Source organism: Drosophila willistoni (genome assembly GCF_018902025.1).
Source record: "Drosophila willistoni isolate 14030-0811.24 chromosome 2R unlocalized genomic scaffold, UCI_dwil_1.1 Seg167, whole genome shotgun sequence".
Taxonomy (NCBI): Eukaryota; Metazoa; Arthropoda; class Insecta; order Diptera; family Drosophilidae; genus Drosophila; species Drosophila willistoni.
The window spans coordinates 22,437,641-22,456,504 of NW_025814050.1; the positions used below are offsets into that span (position 1 = coordinate 22,437,641).

The following is an 18,864-nucleotide window of genomic DNA, read 5'->3' on the forward strand; positions in this document are numbered from 1 at the left end:
AGCAAAACGCTAGCAATAAAATACAAATGACAATATTAAATTCCCTAGCAAAATACAAAGTCGTGAAGTTGGGAAGCTACCAGCTAGCCAGCCAGCCGACCTGATCACTGATCACCCACGAACCGATCCGCACCGAGCTGAAAAGCAACCCGACTACCGGCAGCTGTCCGATGCGCTTCAAGCCAAGTTGATGTTTCCTCATCTCTTGCCCATTTGTTTTGCTTTTGCTCTGCCTCATTGGTTAGGCTAATGAGATGCTGCTAAAACTGCTGCTGCTGCCCAGGCAAGTCTGACACGTGAATTTGTCTCGATCTATGTCTGACTCTGGAAAACTTACTTTGACTTCCATGTAATTGAAAAAGTCAACTGCATAATTCAATCTAGGTTTAGGGTTTTAAATTTGCACACAGATAGAGGTAAGTTGCGAATTGAAACTTATGATCAATATCATTAAAGTGAAGCTGAGTCTTAGACCTTAGTACAGATCTATTAAGTGTATTTTTGATGAACAAAGTGCTAGATTAAAACTACAAATATGAAAACGTTTAAATTATTTCATAACTTTTAAAAGTTTAGAAAACACAAAAGAATTTTTACTATAATAAGCTTTTACTCTTTTGTATTTTATACATTTTCAACTTACATATATTCAAATGAATTTTGTACAAATTGTCAATCAGATAAACATTTTCTTAGATATAAATAAATTTCTAAGGCAACAAAGTGTTTGTTAATTTTCAAACTTTAACCTGACGACTTAAGGGTATTAAGCGAAAATATATTACAAAAAATTAAAAAGGTACATATTACTATTTTTTAGCTCTTGGTAAGACTGACCTTGGCTGCTATGCATAAATTTATCATTTATTCGTTTGATTGATTTTCGTAAGTATTCCATCGTCTAAAAGGATCCACCGCCAAGCATTTTTGTAAAGGATGCTCAGGACATTTCATATATGTATGAACAATGAAAATTGTGTCATAAAGTTTATTCCAAAAGTGTTGAAGAACACCAATAAATTTGCTTAGGGTTAATATTAATCATTTTGGGCTAATTTAGTTGAAATACAATTAGAAGAAATTTTAACTTGAAAAAGAGTACTAAAAAGTTGCCTATATTTTCCCAACTAGTAACTTTTTATTAAATCACCATCAGACAATTCTATTTCATGTACATGTTAATCTCTAACAAGAAATCTAGGATGACATTGCAAATTGTCCATTTAATTATAATAAATTTAATTCTTTCAGCTTATTATATTTAAGTCGTTAACTAGAACCAAGAGAAAAATGAAATTTATAACAAATAACCAAGTTTTTTTTTTTGAGTCTACCATAAACCAGACAAAATCGTTTTGACGCTTTAATTTGGGAACTTTGTAGCATGATCAGCGAGTTTTAAATTAGATGACTAATTAATTTAAATCACCGCAAATAGAGATCGAACGAGGTAACTTTCCATTTTAGAAAATTTTCCAACGTTACTCCGTAGTAGATGACAACTTTTTAATTTAAAAAGATCAACTTGTAATGGCAAATTTGAATACAATATTGTTTCCCTAATTAATTTTTATAGAAATAATAGAAAAATTCCGTTTTAATATTAAACTTGTTTGTTTTATTTCTCATAGAAGTGTAAAAAAATATATATATATTCAAATTAACCTTATATATATTTCTAGTCACACAGTGATAAATATACAACTTAAATCAAAGTCTTAAACTAAATTCCGTAAACGGTTTCCCTCTTTTTGCTACCAATTAAGTAATCTATGCTAAAATTCTTGCCAGAAACGGGCAGCGGGGAACTTCCATTTTTTGATTGATTCCCCTGTTTCTCGGCCAGTTGGTTGAGATAGTTCAAGTAGACGGTGGCTCGCATACTCTGCTCCACAATCTTCATGTGCTGACTGGTGAATTCCTTGTACTGCTCCTCGATGGCCAAATGCTCCAGTTTCTTTACACGCCGACTCATACGACAGGCAATCGTATTTTTATCCCGTCTCTCTTGATCCTTGGGTGTACGCTCTTTTTTGGGAAATTTCCGTACCATGTTGCCATGATATTTGCAGATGTCACGCATTGTGGCAGGACTTATGGTCGATAGTGTGGACGATGTGGTAGATTCCGATTCGATGGACTCACAGATGGAGCTATTGAGACGACGACGTTTGACACGGGGCTCGTAGAAGACACCAAAGTCACTGCAACTACTCGAATCATCTAGTTCCAATGGAGTGGTACAAGGTGATGGTATTTCGATCTTCTCTTCTTTCTTAGCAGAGCGTTGAAAATCAAATTTCTTATGGCGATAGGTTTCCATGATGCTTTCTTCTTGATGATCTTAACTTGACTGATGTCCTGTGATTCGTTAGCCTAGCTTATATATAAACACATGTGCACATACTGAAAACCGCATCGGTGGCTTATCAAGTTTATGACTTTGTTTACACCAAAAATTATTGTAAGAATTTTCTTGCAAAACAAAAACAAGATCATAAAATCTGCCGATCAGCTGATTTGCCTGCACTTCGCGCACGCGTATGTTAATCTACCTCTCCCACTCATGGCAAAAGATCTCTATGGTCTACTCTTTCGCACTTGCAGCGATATCTACCTAAGTTTCGGTTGATGGTTCTGTTTTTTTTTGTGCACGTTTGTTCTTGCTTGCATGACGTACGGATCTAATTGTTTGCCCATCCCTGTAGGTGGCAAAATACTTACCGCACCCTTTGTTTGTTCAATTCATTCAATCGTTGTTTGTTCCTCTTTTGCAGATAATTTTCTATTGTTCAATTTCCATCAGCTTTTGCTCAAAAATGCATGTACAAGTATTTTTGTGGGCTCATTTGTTCTCTCCCTCCACCATTCACCATTCTTCATTGTCTTTCCTTCTATTGATAAGATGCTGATCTGGGTCTGACTTCATGTTGTTCCTTCTGTTCCTAAATATATTTTTTTTGCTGAGGATTTTTTTCTCGGAATTTGAAATGTGTGCCTTAAGATAATAAGTTGTCTGCTCTATGACTTTTACTCGGGTTGCAAAAGGCAGTCTCCATTAGTTGAGAAGGCGAAATGATAGTAATCTTAAATACTTTAGGCAAGTATTTATGATTATTGTAGGTAGAAATAGCAAAACGAAACCTTATCTATGGGTGAGTTTCAATTACTTGTAGTAATATCTCAATTTGACAAAAAAATGCAATTGTTAAACAATATATTGAGGTAGGTAGTACAATTTTTATCATAGATTTCGATATAGCCTGCAAACGTAAAAGTTTCAACTCATCTCTTGTTTCATAGAAATACTATTTTTAATATTCATATTTAATATCTTGTAATGACTAGACTACTTTTACGACTCATTGCAATAGAGGAAATATATCTCATTCAAGTCTTACATCACTGATATTCATGTTTTTTAAAGCTGAGGATTTCTGTATCTATGTTTTTGCTACTTACCTACATGTATAAAATAGAACAAATAAAATTTACATATAGTTAGTTATATTATAGTTAGTTTCTAGATTAATTAAAAAGTTTGCGTTTAAATTTTCTTGATGCCTACGACCATATAAAAGTTTATCAAGTTTAAGTTTGTTTCAATTAAGTTTTCTTGGATGCCTCAAAAAAGCTGATAGCCACTGTATCCTATTCAGTAATGATCCTCCTAATGAGATCAATTTTTACTTCCTTTCGGTGCCAAACAATCTTGCGTATTGTGAATTTTAGAGTATAAATATTTACATTTGTTATTTAAAAACTTAATATTCATAAGATCGATGTCGAGTAAATTTTAAATATCCAACTTTTTTGACAATAAAATAACAAAATACTCTTCTTATTTAACTAATTCACTTAAATAGATAAATTATATTGCTCGACTCTAAAACTGAATTTGTCGCTTTATCGTTTGTCGTGACAAACTTCAATTATGGCGATATAAGGTGCGCGAAATAAGTAAGTGGGACACTACATTACTATCTATACTAACTAGACCGATAAAGATATTAAAAGAAAATAAATTTATCTTTAAACTTCTTAAATTTATAAATATATTTCAGCCCATTAAAATGGAAAAAAGCTTCGGGCAAAATTAGAAAAAAATCAAACAAAATATTTTCAAACGAAATAAGTAACTGGGACAAATTGTTAATTTGTGTCCTAATTTTAAAATGAAAAATAAAAACCAACTGAAACAACTTTAAACGATTGAATAGCCCTCTCCTCTGTTTCTTACCAATTGCAGTATACTTACTTAAACCAGACGCACAGTGACTAGTTTCGCCGAAATTACTGGCAAATTTGCAACTATGTATAACTTTGGAATTAAATAGGAAATCGATATAAAATCTTATACAAACAAATTTTTTGAATTTTACTTTATGTCGAAATTTGCTAGATGCGGAAAACATTTGAGGCTTTTCCATGTCAATTTTTCATAAAATATGAATAGTTTTATTATATTTTTAATGCTGCAAAAATCAAACCAAAATTTTCCCCTTAAAATCAAAAACAACCACTGTGCAATGAACAAAAATTGGTAAATAAATATGATAAATTGCTAAGAAGCCACTGTGTCAAAAAAAAGTTTAAACTGTTTGACATTTGTCTTTGTTGTTCTTCATATCTTGCTTAAAATTATAGTTAAAGTTGGTTGGTACTAACTAAACACATTAACAACTTAGCTTTATCTAATGAAGAATTCTTGTTTAATTAAGGCAAAGAATTTAAAAGTAACTTAAGAATTCCAGTACGAGAATAATATATTTTTAATGCATACAACAATATTTGGGTACAACAAATTTGGCTTATTTTCTTCACCTTCTCCATCTAAAGAACTCTCCCGGGATCCGAATCAGTGCCTTCTGAGAACTGTTCCCTGCGACGTAGGTATTCCTCATCGTCACTGTCTTCAAGATGAACATTATCATCATCATTATAATCATCATTAACATTATCAGCGTCATCCAAATTATCATCCGATTCATTAGCTGACACATCTGGTTTAGCCAGAGTTTGAGCCATATTTAAATATTTGATACACTCCTCGTCAGATAGAGTCATGAATGTCTGCTCCTTTCCCACTAAAGCTATGGTAATTTTTATATTCTCCCCACAATCGTTGCCCAACGAACTGCGCAGAGCCTGAATGCCATGGCAGATAATCTCGTCCTTCGAACTGTACAAAAAGCTATCCAAATGACGTTCCAAATAGGTACGTGAACTCTGAGATCGTGCGCCAATGGCCATTGCTTTGCAATTCATGACATTGGCCGATGGCATCACTTGGTAGATATGTGGCTTTAAATCATAGCCGGCTATCAGCATTCCCACTCCATACGGCCGACGATCATAACGTTGGGTTGTGGGCTGCATTTTGTTACCCAGATTGGTTACCAATCTGCTTACCGGATACGCCGCCTCATATGTATGGCGATAGGACATACATTCGGTGCGAAGATATTGACACACTTGTTTGGCATCGGCAGTTAGACCAGCAATCGACATACCCAAATGTGAATCGATGGGCATTATCTTTCGCTGTATATCATTCGTATGACCCTCTGCGCGACAGAGAGCTACCAGGACTGCATAATCTTGGGACTTTATTCCCACAGTAACCATTCCCTGTTTCACTGCCTCCATGGCGTATTCGACCTGATAAAGACGCCCCTGGGGACTCCATATTGTCACATCATTATCATATTTATTGCGGAACATGGCAACAAATTCGATTTAGATTATTCTCTTACAACACTCGAACAAAAAGTGACATTAATATCAAGTGAAAGCAAAGGACTTGAAAATAAACTAAACTGATTGTGAGACTCACCTTTTTGTTGTAGTGCAATGGCTTCTCATTTCGCCTGATTTATGTATGTAAGCAACATTCTTGCCTATATTTCGGCCAATCAAATTTGTGGATATATAGTAGGTACGCTAAGTGATTTGTATCCCAATCAATAATTTTAGTTCTTAGTTATGGGGCAAAAAAAGGGCTTCAAGATCACACTTGTCAAATCTGTTGGATTGCTCTACCTACATTTTATGAAACACCAAGATTGTGACAGGCAAACGGAACTATGATGGCTAAAAATGGTTTTTCCCAATCGTTTGTATATCCGGATTGTCCCACAACCATTTTCGGTTATACACTTCCAAATACAAATGCAAAGTGAATACCTATTCATAAGAGGATCACACTTTTACTTCTTTAATATGCAAAAAATGGTCATTAAGATACTTTAATTACTAAGATCAATACTTTAGTTACTTTAAGAAAAACTTGAGTAAAGAACTGATTTAAGCCCGGTCCATAATTAGGACACACCCAACATGCATATATCCTTTTAATCTAAACTTGTTCCTGGAAATCATTTTATAATTATGGCCACCAATGTCATTATTATATTATACTTGTCGATATTGCTTTCTAATTTCACTTGTTTAACTTGAAGTTGTAGGCCAACCCTTTTACCTACTTATTGAATGCATTGCACTTGGCTCTTGCATAATGTTTAGCCAAGTAGAAAATAATGGGTCCCCTGGTCCACGGCATAAGGAAGTTCCCAGACTAATTGTAAGTACCTGCCGAGAGCAGCCAACTGTACCGAAAGTTGCGTACAGTTGGTGCAAAATATAATTTAACTTGATTATTCATGTTCATAATTAAGTCTGCTCATTTTGCCTCTCTTTTCTCTTTTTGGCATTGCGCAACTTGCAGTTAATTACTTTTAATTTTCATTGTAGGCCATTTGATAAGTAATGCCCCAAACGGGCAACTTCCTATGGCCACATAGTGGTAGGAAAATCCAAGAGCAGCTGAAAATTTCCGCTGCAACTAACCAACACCACCCCAAATAAACCACTTTGCACTTGCACAGTAAGCCAACTACACGTAAATTTTAGTTAATTACCAAGTTTTTTGTTTGGTTTTGTTGCTCTTTTGGCTCTCTTAGTGTTGTTTTTTTAGTTGTTGTTGCTTAACATTGAAAATTGCATCGACAAGTTACTTTTTGGTTGCAAAAGTTTTGACTAGCTCGCACAAGTTTTGTTTGAACTTGAAGCTTTTTTCCAGTTTGTTTTAAGTCGTTTTTTAAGTCAGTCAATATTAACTAGAGGGGCCGATTACACAAGCCAACTAAAAACCGAAAGCTTCCTCTCCTTCTATCCGATGTTTGTTCTTTTGTAGGCCAACTTGACCTTGGATTGTGGTAACAAAAAAGATCGCAGAAAACAAATGAGAATTATGCTTGGAAAAATCTTTTTAAACTTGGTTATATACTTAACTATATGCTAATTGGATTTTGCAATTCTTTGTTAGAAAATAAATATGAATATGCAAACTCATTTTGAAAACCTATTCACCTTTAGTGAGCTAAAAAATGATTTAATAATTTAATTTGTATATTATTTGGTTTGGTATTTTATAATTTAATTTATAACAGGGCCCGGCACAAAGAGAGCGCTAAAAAAGTTTAGTTGTATGTGTGCACTTGCTTGTATGCGTATGTTGCTTTACACTGCGCAAAATTAAACTTCATCAAATTCTGCCTCGAATCAAGAAAACGAGTGCAGCAAATAATCTTATGCAAGAAAAAGATAGAGAAAACAAAGCAGCGATCAATTTTTTCATGTGTGTTTTCTCAACAAAGCGACATAGATCTGCTTGTGTCGAAATGCTGAGGGAAACTAAATCAACCCTCATCCTCTGTGTGAGGACTTCGGCAGCCGTTCGGTTACACGCATACGAGGTGCCGAACGTGTTCGTCCCCCGGGGGATATGAGTGCCGGGCTCTGATTTATAACTCTTAACCTGTGCTCTCTCAATTAAAAATTATTTATATTCTATCTTTCAAAAATGAAGCAATTCAAACTAAAAACTACAAAATGTATATGTTATTACAAAACTTTAAAAATAATTTTCATTAAGAGAAAAAAAGATTAAATATTTCAATTAAATACAAGCTGATATTCTTAATTGTGAGTGCTACTTATCATTTAATAATTTAATTTGCAATTTATTTTTACCCAAAGTATGCATTCTGAATTATAATATTATAATTATAATACTCTTAAGCAATTAATCGAAATTGAAATATTATAAATATGGAAATACATATAAAATAGGTATAAATAAAATCATCAGATAACTAAATTGAGATATTTTTTATTATACCTACAACGAGATATTATTAATAAAAAATAACAAAAATTATGTTTGTGTATATATAAAATGATATTTATCATTTGTTTATATTTATAAAGAAGTTCCTTAACTAAGAAACTTCTTCGAAATAATGACCAATTGTTGATTCTGAATAGCCTCTATTGAAAACTCTAACAATAAATTACCTAAGGTCATATGGGGAAGTTTCTGTAGTTTTTGCAAAAACCTTGGGTTTGAACCGAGCACACCTGCCCACCCTGAACCTTACCTTTTTGCATGGAAATTGTATAATCGACTAGAGCTGTCCAAGACTCATCAACAGATTCAAGGCCAATTTATAAGTGAAGAACATAATTTTGTGTTTTAGCCTTAAAGACAAACTAAACTTTGCTTTGACTAAAATCGATTCGAAAAGTTTGCTCTAACAAATCTCATGTAGCTACCGAAATTGTTGTTGTTTGATGATTGGATATCAACTAAAGACTATCTGAATGTGTTTTGAGAGTAATCAAAGATTAACAGAATAATCAAAAAAGTACTCAAACAATACCTATAGTCTCCAAGTCATTTTGGAATTTATTATATAAATCAGCAAAGGATTATCAAAAAGTCCCTCAAACTAAAAAGATTAATTCCCATTGTCATGTTTTTTATTTCAACAATTTGTTCTTAATATAAATAAATAAATGCTTATGAAACTAAATCACATTTGAGGGCTGTCATAGTCAATAGTAAATGCCACTCGTCATTTGTCATCTCTCCTTCTTCTGGGGGGCACTTCAGTTCTGTCAATGCTGGGCACCAAAGATTAGCATTTGCTGTGATAGGGCCATTTGCTGGAGGAATTGTTGCTGCTGCTGGGGCAGGGCGATGGGCTCGGGAGCACTAATGCCCTGCTGGAAGATGGCCTGTTGCAACAATTGGCGATAGTAGAGACTGAGGCGAACCTGTTGCTCCAAAATGGCTGATTGCTGGGCACGATATTGTTCGTATTGTTGGCCAAGACGTTGTTCTTGGGCTTGCTTGGCCCGTCGACTGAGCAGACAGGCCAAAGTGTTGCGATCCCGACGCTGTTGCTCCTTGGGACTACGTTGTCTTCGGCACACGGATTGTCGCACCATATTCGCATGATATTGACTGACTGGAACAGTCTTTGATACTGGAGCTGGTGGTGGGGTTGTTGTTGCTGCCACCTCACGATTCTGCTCATTATCCAACCATGGACGAAAGAATCCCTTGGTTTGGCGGCGTTTGGTGGAAGGTTCCATCTTCAATCCTTGTGGTATTTCATTCTCCTTATTCTGCTCCAACAAATAATCCATTTCACGTTGGCGTTTATTTGCGGAAAACTTTTTGTGAGTATAAGTCGATTGGTTAATTTGAGTAATATTCTCCATGATGATGATGTTGCTCGTTTGATGTTTGTTCTCTGAATGTCTGACCTTAAGTCTGATAAAGTGTTTATATATCCTGGACATATGTCCATTTGTAGGTACCCACCCATCGATCAGGTAGTACCCCATCCCCCTCTCTCTCCCTCTTGTCAACAAACGGATTAACGCACATCTTTATTACCTAATATATGTGTTTATGACCTGCGTCGCTGTCCGCTAATTAGTCCTTTTTGTCGGTGATTACCTGTTAACCGTTAATCCTGCCTGGCATAGGTAACCAAATGTTTCTACCGGAACTGGAAAACACTTCAAAAGATGCAAACTTAGGGATATTTTAAGGATTTCGTGCTCAACATTTTTATTGACCTACTTGACGCCATTTGTTGCGGGTGGTCCCAAAAACTCCCTGACACTTGGCTTGTAGTTTTTTGTTGACCATTTCTTGGAAATATCTTTTGAAAACTGTCCCCTCACCGCATTTAAGAGAGGATTTCATTTAGCTGGAATTTTGTTTGTTAGGGTTTCATAAATTATTGCCTTTATTTTTGTTGGTTCGAAATTTTACAATATGATGATTTCATTCAACCGGATCTCATGCTATGCTCTAAAAACAATTTTGAAACTCAGTTCAATTGTTCAATAGACACAATCACACTTGAATTTCTAGAATGCGGATTTGCCCTCATCAATTGAAGATTCCACATATTTACATAAAATTAACTAATCGATTGTTTATACTAACTAAGATCGAATGCATATTATGTCACAACTGATAAATGAGTTCCATTTATCAGTGGGTGTCAACCTATAGAAAATTTATAGTTGGCATATGGAAATCAAAATTTATTACTTAATTGAGGATAATAACTTTCAACAAAATATATAGTAATTTCCATGAAAACTGCAAACCAGAACTAAACATATAAGAATAGAAAATTGTACAACCTTTTCAACGATCATTGCAAAAAGGTTTCATTGGAGAAGGTCATAAATCACACTTATCTAGAAAATTGTTGGCCGATCTAATTATTAGAACAGCAACTACAATTAAAAAAGTCAGCCAGTCAATGGTTATTTGTAATTATAGCTAAATATAAAACGATTCAAAAAGCAAACTTCAAATTTAAAACGGAATTTTCTTTTTTTAAAATAAAAGATTCTAACCAAAGGTATTAGAGGGCAATTTTCGTTTCTTTTAATACTCTTATTCGATACAGAAAGTTAGAATTGAAAATTTAATCAGTATTCATATACGTACATGATGTATATAATGGATCACAAATGGGTTTTTTTTCATCAAAATAATTAAGAAGTCAAAGACACTGCAAGAAACGATTTCAAACTATTAAAAGATGTTCCGAGTATAAGTCACCAAGGCTTCGGCAACGAAGCGAAGGCCGAAACACGAGAAATCCAAGTTAAAGAGGATAAAATACATTTAATACTGGATCAAGAAGCAGCAGTACCACCCCCCTCTCGTCGGGCCTGATTGACTTTCAGCCTCAGGTGACAAAAAAAGTCGATGGGAATTTAAAGAAAATAATTGAACCTAAGCAAATATTATGATTACAAAATGTTGAAATCCTTTCCAAAAAAGAAAGCCAGGCCAACCCCTTAATGTTTGAATTCATTCATATTCATTCAAAGAAAAATAGTCTCTATAGATAATTTAACTATCATTTTGAGTGACTGAAGATACGATTTCAAGTTGTTGATTGCTAAACCATTCAATGTGAAAAAAATGCAATTCCCCTTCAAACAATTGAAACACTTTTTTTAACAATCTCATATTTTGTAATGTATTGTAAGTCAACAGGAATAGATACAATGCATATATAAAAAATAAAATTAACTACTTAAATAAAAATGTATTTACAATTATTTGCCTACTTCACAGATCAAGACTTCTGTAGCGATGATTTGTGTTGTGCTAAATGTTGTGGGACTCCTTTCAGTTCTGACGCATCGATGGGATGACTTTGTGCCAAAGTCTGTTGAAGGAATCTCACATAATACAGACTCAAGCGGATTTGTTGCTCCAGATTGACTTCATGTTGGCGCCGGGAAGCAGCATATTGCTGCTCCAGTTGCAATTGTTGCTGCTGCTTGCTGCGACGATGTCGAAGACTGGCCAAAGTATTGCGATCACGACGCAATTGCTCCTGGGGACTTCGTTGACGTGAAGAAATGTGGGCTCTAACCATATTGGCATGATATGTGGTGGCAGTGGTGACTGGTGGTGTTGGTGGTGGCGACGCCTTGTCTTGTGTTTCAGTGTCATTATCTAACCAAGGGCGAAAGAGTTTTCGTTGACGTTTGGCCAAGGGCTGAGGAGACTCCTTTGTAATGAAGATGACATCTTCATCGTCTGAATCCTCATTTTGGCCGCGTTTACGTTTCAGAGCTCCTGTGAATTTTTTGTGCGTATAATTATCCATTCTCGCTTATGATGATCCTTAAGCTTTGATGTCTTCGAGACGACTGTGCTGACACTTCCAGGCATCGGAATCTTTTATGCAACATTAGGTAATCAAACAATGCAGCAGCAATTGAGGTATTCCCATTTTAATCCTTTTGGATTTCATGGGTTTTGTCGATTTGCTGGGTATTTCCCCATCGCACTTCATTCAACCTTTCAAGGGGTCAGGTAGAGATCACCCAAAGGTTAGGTAGTTGCTAGGTTGTCTTCTACTAATCCGACACCGGCTGGCATCTTCCACAAGGGTGTCATAAACCAGTTGTCCTTTTCAGTGTGCGTCCTGTTTACATCTTGAGACGCGATTTTCTTCGGAATTACCTGTCATGGTTCTTGTTGTTGACCAGACCTCTCCTTTGTAAGTAATCCTGGCGCTCTCAAACCATTTTTATGACTCCAGTTCACGTCGTCGTGGATGCCAGCTGAAAAATTCTCTTTCACAAAGGTGTTTTCCAAATTCAGAAAACAATTTTCTCTTCTCTAGCCGCCAATTGCTGCTGGCTTTAAACCATTATGTCGAGAGTCGACAGTTTCTCGTCTTCCCTTCTTTCATTCAACATGTCTGCCATTGTCCATTGATTTATGCTGTTTCAGTGTCCTAAGCGGATTTACTTGAGGTGGGCTTGAGTTTCGTTGCAGAGTGCGAGCCCTCAAGTCAATAAGCCTCATAGAAAACTCTTGGCGATTGCTTACACTAGAGTATCACATTGAAAGATTGGTATATTGTTTTGCTTAACACAATGATCGATTGTTCGTCTGTTCGTTCTATTTTTTTGTGGGGGAATGACCTTATGAAAAGAAATGCACCTACCAGGAAGTGTTGCATCATTTGGAAAGATGTTCCTGGAACATTATTATGAACACGCGGGGAAAATGTGGGAAAGTCGTTGAAACAATTGATTTAGTTTTTGTACATGCTTTCCCCTATATCAACAATTTATTTTTTATCCAGAGCTGGAGCGGAACAATTACTTTTCTTGCTAAAACTGTCTATGGGAGAAAGGATATGTTCGCTATTTGTTTTTCTTTGTGAAATTATGTCACCCACCGTCGAGATTGTAAAGCCTTTATAAACAAGTTTCTCGTCTTTTATATCACATAAGAAATACAAAAGTTCCTAACATCATATAATAATAAACCTTATTCAAAAAATGTTCAATAAAAATCTATAATTTTTTAAAATTTATTCGTTAGTTTGAACAGAAGAAGAATTTGCATTGATGCAAAGAAAAACTGAACAACTAATTCAATCAAATGAATAGAATAAAATGATCGTCCTTTTGCTGGGTTAAATTTTAAAAAATCATGAGCCATTTGTAGACCTGGAGTTGAGAAAATTTCTCATCTGAAAACTTGTCATGTTGTGTGAGGTCCTTCAATGCATTGGCTCCGGGGCAATAGCCTCTCTGGCCCTGATCAAAATCCGGCCCTTTAATTTAACTTTTAAATTACATAAATAATTTTATATCTGATGCGAATTATATGTTATCTTTGTGTTTGTTGGAGTCCATTAAATGAAAAATTGAAGGAACCATATTGAACTGTTTATGTCATTCACCTCTGTGATTGGTATACATATCTTTAAATATCTTCCCAAATTCGAATTAGGTAATCAATCATACCTTCTTTTGAGTAGTATTAATTAGATGGAATAGATTACTAAAAATTTGAAACACAACAGTCCTTCCCTCCTGCTGAAATAGTTCGAAACCTTCATTATATAAAACATTTCTTTATAACATTTTATTTAACTATGACATATTCTATAACTTATCAAATTGATATAAAAATCGAAAAATCGCAAATTTGAAATTAATTTCTTCTTAACCCTAATAATTTCCATTTCTTTTAACTAATTTTAATTTGAATTTTCTTTGTTGATCTAATAATCTAAATATTCTGATACACTTTAAAAGGGTCAACCTTCGATTTGTGTGCTTATCTTGGGATTATATCGACATCACGAGTAACATCAATAAATTGTCTGCGATGCGACGTGTTGCATATTGATATGAGAGGATTTAAGTTGAAAACGAAATGCGGAGACACACGCAATGTCTGAGGACGCTGTGCCATGATTTCGGGAAAATCCCAAATAAATTTCCATTCAATGACCATTGTGACTAAGCCAACCGACCAGTCTGCAGGCTGCCAGAAACTTAATGAGCCAGATTAGCGGTAAGACAACGATAAGAAAACCCAAAGAAAAAAATCACAATAGATAGAAGAATAGATAAAATATATATATGAACAGAGACTGACACACATCAAAGAGAAGCAAAGCGCAGGCGCTGACCTAGGTACACATCGGGAAACGAGAAGAGGCTTCTAGAGAAAATAGAGGTAGACGACAAAATACCAGGAAAACGTTCAAAATAACAGAACCAAAAACCAGAAGACAGTAGAAAGAAGGTGCGAGAGTTGGTAAATGAAAAATTAATTACAAAGGACTTATCAGGTAGACCTGCTCGAGATGTCAGGTAAGGAAATCCTTTCTTTTGTCAAACATGATTTTCCCATAAAAACACAGAAGACCAAGTCGGAGTCGGACCCTTAATGAGCATCCCAAAAATGCTCGTGTTGCGCTGCAGCAGGTAAGAATCGCCCACATATATAAAAACCAGGTTGCGCATTAGTCTCAATCACAGTTCGAGCCGAGATACCAATAGAGCAACATCGCCAACAGATCCTAAAAATATCTGAAAAATATATATTTAAAATCAAACCCGAAACAAAATCTATACAAAATGGCACCATCAAATGTGGATTATCAAAACAACGAAATGGAAATTATGAATTACAATCATAAGAAATTCGAAGCAGCTAACTATACTCACAAGAAGTTTGGTAAAAAATCAACTAAGGAAGTGACCACAACGCCACTTTTCCGTCCATATGCCCTGAGTGAGAATACGCCAAGGAAACGTCGTCAGCGGGAGGAGCAAACCCATGTGCCGCAGCATCAATTGCCGCCAACACCACCAACCACACCACCTCAGATCCAACAGCAGCAACAACAATCACCTATTCAGCAACAATATGCTTATAAGCCACATCCTGACCAGCAGCGACAACAGCAGCAGCAGCAGCAATCCTATCTGAGCATGCCTATTAATCATCAAGCCTACTCATTGATGCTACAAAAGCAAAGAGCTGTCCTTCAAATGCGCCAATTGCTCAGCATCAATCCGGATGCAAATACTTGGCCATTGGAATGGCGTCAAGCCCTACAATCTCTGCTGCAGCAGTAGGTCTTCCCAACAACTGCATATGAATTACATGAGAAGGACCTCAAGGATGGTAGCAAATGTTGGAGTAGCTGTGATGTGTGATTTATGTTTTGCATAGCAACCAGTGATATAGACTACTAAGTGACCCCCAACACACACAATGATTGTACAGAATTGACATTGAATCAAATACCTAATCTCTATAGACTTATTGTATATACTTATAGAAATATGAAAATCAAATTGAATAAAATAATATTTAAGTGTAAACCAAAGATATTTTTGTGTGATTTATAAATTGAAATCAAATGAAATCAAGGATTATGCAAGGGATCGGCTGAGGTTATCCAAAGAGTACCAAAAATATTAAACAAAATTGGAAAAGTATTTGAAGTTTCAGAGCAAATCTTGGTGAAGTTGAGGCTGAAGGAAGTCTCTGTACTTAAAGAGGTTATTACAGTACTGAAAACGTTCAAGTTAAGCAGTCTGAAGGCCACTGTTCATTCCTAATCCACAATGCAATCTTCTAAACTTGGAATTCTAGGCCCATATCATTTAAAGAGCCAAAAGAATTATCTACTTATTTTTGTTGAATTTATAAATATTAAAAACTCTCTCTTCGCGGCTTTAAATCTAGCAATAAAACACTGAACATTCTATAACTTGGTTATGATATGATAAATTTGAAAAATTTTAAATGCTTTAAACATGTGACCACTTTTGGATTATATTACTTGATTTAGGTTTTAAGAAATACTCATATTAGGCGCTGCCTGTGAAGGCTGTTTGATATTTGAAATGAATTGCTTTAATTTGTATTGTTCCGAATTGTAAATATATAAGTGTAAGGTCAAACTAAAACTTGCTTTTTAATATTAACTTAAAGAAAAACTATTATTTTTACGAGTTCACTTTTAGGCAACATATTTTGGACTAAGTTACATTGAATTATTAAATCCCAGACGATCAAAAACAGAGCCCGATTGATCGCGTGGCTTACGATTAGAACCAGCATTCATGCTATTGTGTCGTCGGGGTGCCATGAATTTCTTTTGCGGTTCACGCGGTGCAGAAACTTTGGCGAAGCCGCCACCGGGGGCAGGCGTGCTGCCCAATCTCTTGTGGACGGGCAGAGTATCCTGACGGGTCAAGAATTCATCGCTGCGTAGGCGGATTGCCTTGCCCTTGACCGGACTTAGACGATTAACTGGATGATTTTTCTGCGATGTTGATGCCTTCATGTTGTATGTCTTTCGCGTGGCATGAAGTTTTGAAACTAAAAAAAAGGAGGAAATATTCTTTAATAAATGATTTGTCTTGAGATTTGTTTAGTCCTAATTTTTACCTTTGCCCAAGCGGGCTTTAATATTGTGGGCAAAGTTCTTGTTCTCTCGCGTTTTCCAGGTAATCTCTGGGGCAATTTCTCTCACCTCTGCTGTGGAGGCGAATTTAACAATTTTTTCAGTCGGCGTTGAATGCATATCGACATCCGCATCACTATAATCAGACTCGCCATCATTATCAAAGAAATTCCGATCATCTGCACTGCCATTACTCTCATCCTCGTCGCTGTCATCGTCGCCGCGTTTCAAAGGAACCTTATGGACAAGCATTACCTTTTGTGCAATATTTTTGGCCTTAATAATAGGAGAATTCTTTGTAGCCCCTCTTGCATTAGCCCCGACAACACCGCTTGACTTTTGGGTGTTCTTCAATATGGACTTGATCTCTTTAGTTAGGGATTGTTGTTCAATATTTGTGGTTTTACCCCCAAGGCGAGCAAAGACCGAGTTATTACTCGAAGTGGCTGCTACTTTCTTAACGACGCCACCGCCGCTGGTCGAGCTACTGTGAACCACTGAACTGGATACAATGCCCTCTTGGGATTCATCTTCACTAATGACAGTTTTTTGCAGACGTGAGAATATATCCGTCTTTTTGGAGCTACTCACGCGATCCGAATACACTACAAGAGGTGATATGAAACGGGTTAAAAGTCAATTAATGGATCATGTAATTTCACTTACGTTTCTCACGCTTGGCCAGGATTTGTTTGCTTCTTTCGGTTGTCCCTGATGGCAGGGTTACCTTATATTTACCCTCATGTTCGGGCAGGACACGTCTGGCCGGTTTGGTTGGTGGCAAGACCGTTGTTGTTGTTGTTGTTGATTTGTGGGTCGGGACTGCTGAAGCTGCCACCGATTTGACCTTATTTCTCCCTGGAGGAGATTTCGAAGTGTTATTCACCTCCGGCGTTAGCACTTGATCCCTGGCCAGTTGATCACTAACGCTCTTTGAATGCCGCAATATGGCTATTATATCGCCCATCAGCGTTATTCCCATCTCCCGTAAATATTCCTTATTCAAGTCCAAGAGCATATCATCTTGTATGCGATTTTCCACAAAGATGTGCGCATATCCGGCTGCTGCGGGCGATGGTATTCCAGCGGCATTAAAAAACTTTACCCAGCGTGCTGTGAGGATATAAAACAAAATGAGTACAAAATTTCTATACAGAATATTTAATATTAATTACTCACCTGCGCTTGATTTGGACATGATGTATTTTAGTTGAGCCAAGGGCCAATCTCAATATTATTATTTTGATCCGATTATTATTCTCTACAGGTTTTTCACAGGTAATACTAAAATGTAAAGTTTCAGTTTCAATACTACTGGAAAAATTAAAAGAAAAATGATTCGTGGTTTTCTAAAGGATAAGTGAAGTTAAGAACTAACTAAAATCTGCTTCGAATGGCCTCACTGTGTTGGATAAATATGCCGATTTAGTATAAAAGGACCGAGAAAATATCCTGGCGTACATACAGGGCAGGCCAACGAATCAAAGGAACTTCCTGCCCTGCCGATCTCCCCAACGAAACCGCCCCTGGTGAAACAAGTATGATTAGGAGCAGATCGCCACCGCCGCCATTAGATGGGCGGCAATTTTAGACCGCCCTCACTATATTAAACATTATTTTTGTAGTGTGGGCCAACTTATGACTTCTTCCGAGCGCCTGTGATATAGGCTGCGGCACTGATTTACATATACCGAATGTTTGCAAGAATTTTGAAAATATAGTTATTCTCCATTATTCTAGTGAATATTCAAAAAAAGCAGCTACAGTTTCCATGGTTTTTTTCAACACTGTTTGCGTATTTGCATTTGTGTTAATTATAGAATTCGGTCTTTTTTCAAATAAATTCTGAATATTTATCGCTAAAGGACAAGATTAAACACATTAATTGGACCAATACTAGTCTTTTAATATGCATTATTGAATCATATAGGTTATTAGTAGTGCAGAACTGAAATATTTGTCTAATTCGTAGAGTGCGTGGGTTACCCGCGATGATGCATGTATAGAACTACCCACGCCACAACAAAACACACACTCGCCAACAACAAACTATGGTCTTTTTCGCACGTATAACTAGATTAATCCTTTTGGTTTCTTAAATAAATATTATTAACAAAAACAGAAAGAATGGTACCAACAACAACAAACTCGCGACTCTATACAGCTGGGAAACGTCAAATTCGCCCAGCCAGCCAATTCGCCTAGCCACTCAATTCGCCACTTGATAATA

General features: G+C 36.0%; 6 protein-coding genes across 9 annotated transcripts; 1 reads left to right on the plus strand and 5 right to left on the minus strand.

The window, feature by feature from the left end:
• Positions 1-1,661: 1,661 nt before the first annotated feature.
• On the minus strand, positions 1,662-2,370 carry LOC6642439 (protein Mabiki). Its single transcript, XM_002065625.2, has one exon. The coding sequence runs from the start codon at positions 2,321-2,323 to the stop codon at positions 1,724-1,726; it is 600 nt and encodes a 199-aa protein (XP_002065661.1). The 5' UTR covers positions 2,324-2,370; the 3' UTR covers positions 1,662-1,723.
• A 2,378-nt stretch (positions 2,371-4,748) lies between these two features.
• LOC6642440 (proteasome subunit alpha type-1) lies at positions 4,749-5,778 on the minus strand. Its single transcript, XM_023175936.2, has one exon. The coding sequence runs from the start codon at positions 5,722-5,724 to the stop codon at positions 4,834-4,836; it is 891 nt and encodes a 296-aa protein (XP_023031704.1). The 5' UTR covers positions 5,725-5,778; the 3' UTR covers positions 4,749-4,833.
• A 3,066-nt stretch (positions 5,779-8,844) lies between these two features.
• LOC6642492 (putative uncharacterized protein DDB_G0268364) lies at positions 8,845-9,592 on the minus strand. Its single transcript, XM_002065627.3, has one exon. The coding sequence runs from the start codon at positions 9,568-9,570 to the stop codon at positions 8,962-8,964; it is 609 nt and encodes a 202-aa protein (XP_002065663.2). The 5' UTR covers positions 9,571-9,592; the 3' UTR covers positions 8,845-8,961.
• A 1,832-nt stretch (positions 9,593-11,424) lies between these two features.
• On the minus strand, positions 11,425-12,123 carry LOC6642493 (protein Mabiki). Its single transcript, XM_002065628.2, has one exon. It carries the CDS (start codon positions 12,003-12,005, stop codon positions 11,466-11,468), a length of 540 nt encoding a protein of 179 aa, XP_002065664.2. The 5' UTR covers positions 12,006-12,123; the 3' UTR covers positions 11,425-11,465.
• A 2,539-nt stretch (positions 12,124-14,662) lies between these two features.
• LOC6642494 (basic-leucine zipper transcription factor A) lies at positions 14,663-15,516 on the plus strand. The gene has a single exon (XM_002065629.3). It carries the CDS (start codon positions 14,791-14,793, stop codon positions 15,292-15,294), a length of 504 nt encoding a protein of 167 aa, XP_002065665.1. The 5' UTR covers positions 14,663-14,790; the 3' UTR covers positions 15,295-15,516.
• Positions 15,517-16,058: 542 nt separating this feature from the next.
• Positions 16,059-18,826, minus strand: LOC6642495 (uncharacterized protein C19orf47 homolog). 4 transcript variants are annotated; one of them, XM_047010434.1, is made up of 5 exons: positions 18,773-18,826; positions 17,814-17,918; positions 17,301-17,747; positions 16,619-17,239; positions 16,059-16,549 (listed from the first exon to the last, which is right to left on the minus strand). In XM_047010434.1, the coding sequence occupies exons 2-5, from the start codon at positions 17,830-17,832 to the stop codon at positions 16,212-16,214; spliced, it is 1,425 nt and encodes a 474-aa protein (XP_046866390.1). In that variant the 5' UTR covers positions 17,833-17,918; positions 18,773-18,826; the 3' UTR covers positions 16,059-16,211. The 4 variants fall into 4 exon arrangements, with proteins under 4 accessions (XP_046866390.1, XP_046866392.1, XP_046866391.1 ...); XM_047010436.1 differs by having other exon boundaries at positions 18,769-18,784; XM_047010435.1 differs by lacking the exon at positions 18,773-18,826 and adding an exon at positions 18,621-18,638.
• Between the last annotated feature and the right edge of the window lie 38 nt (positions 18,827-18,864).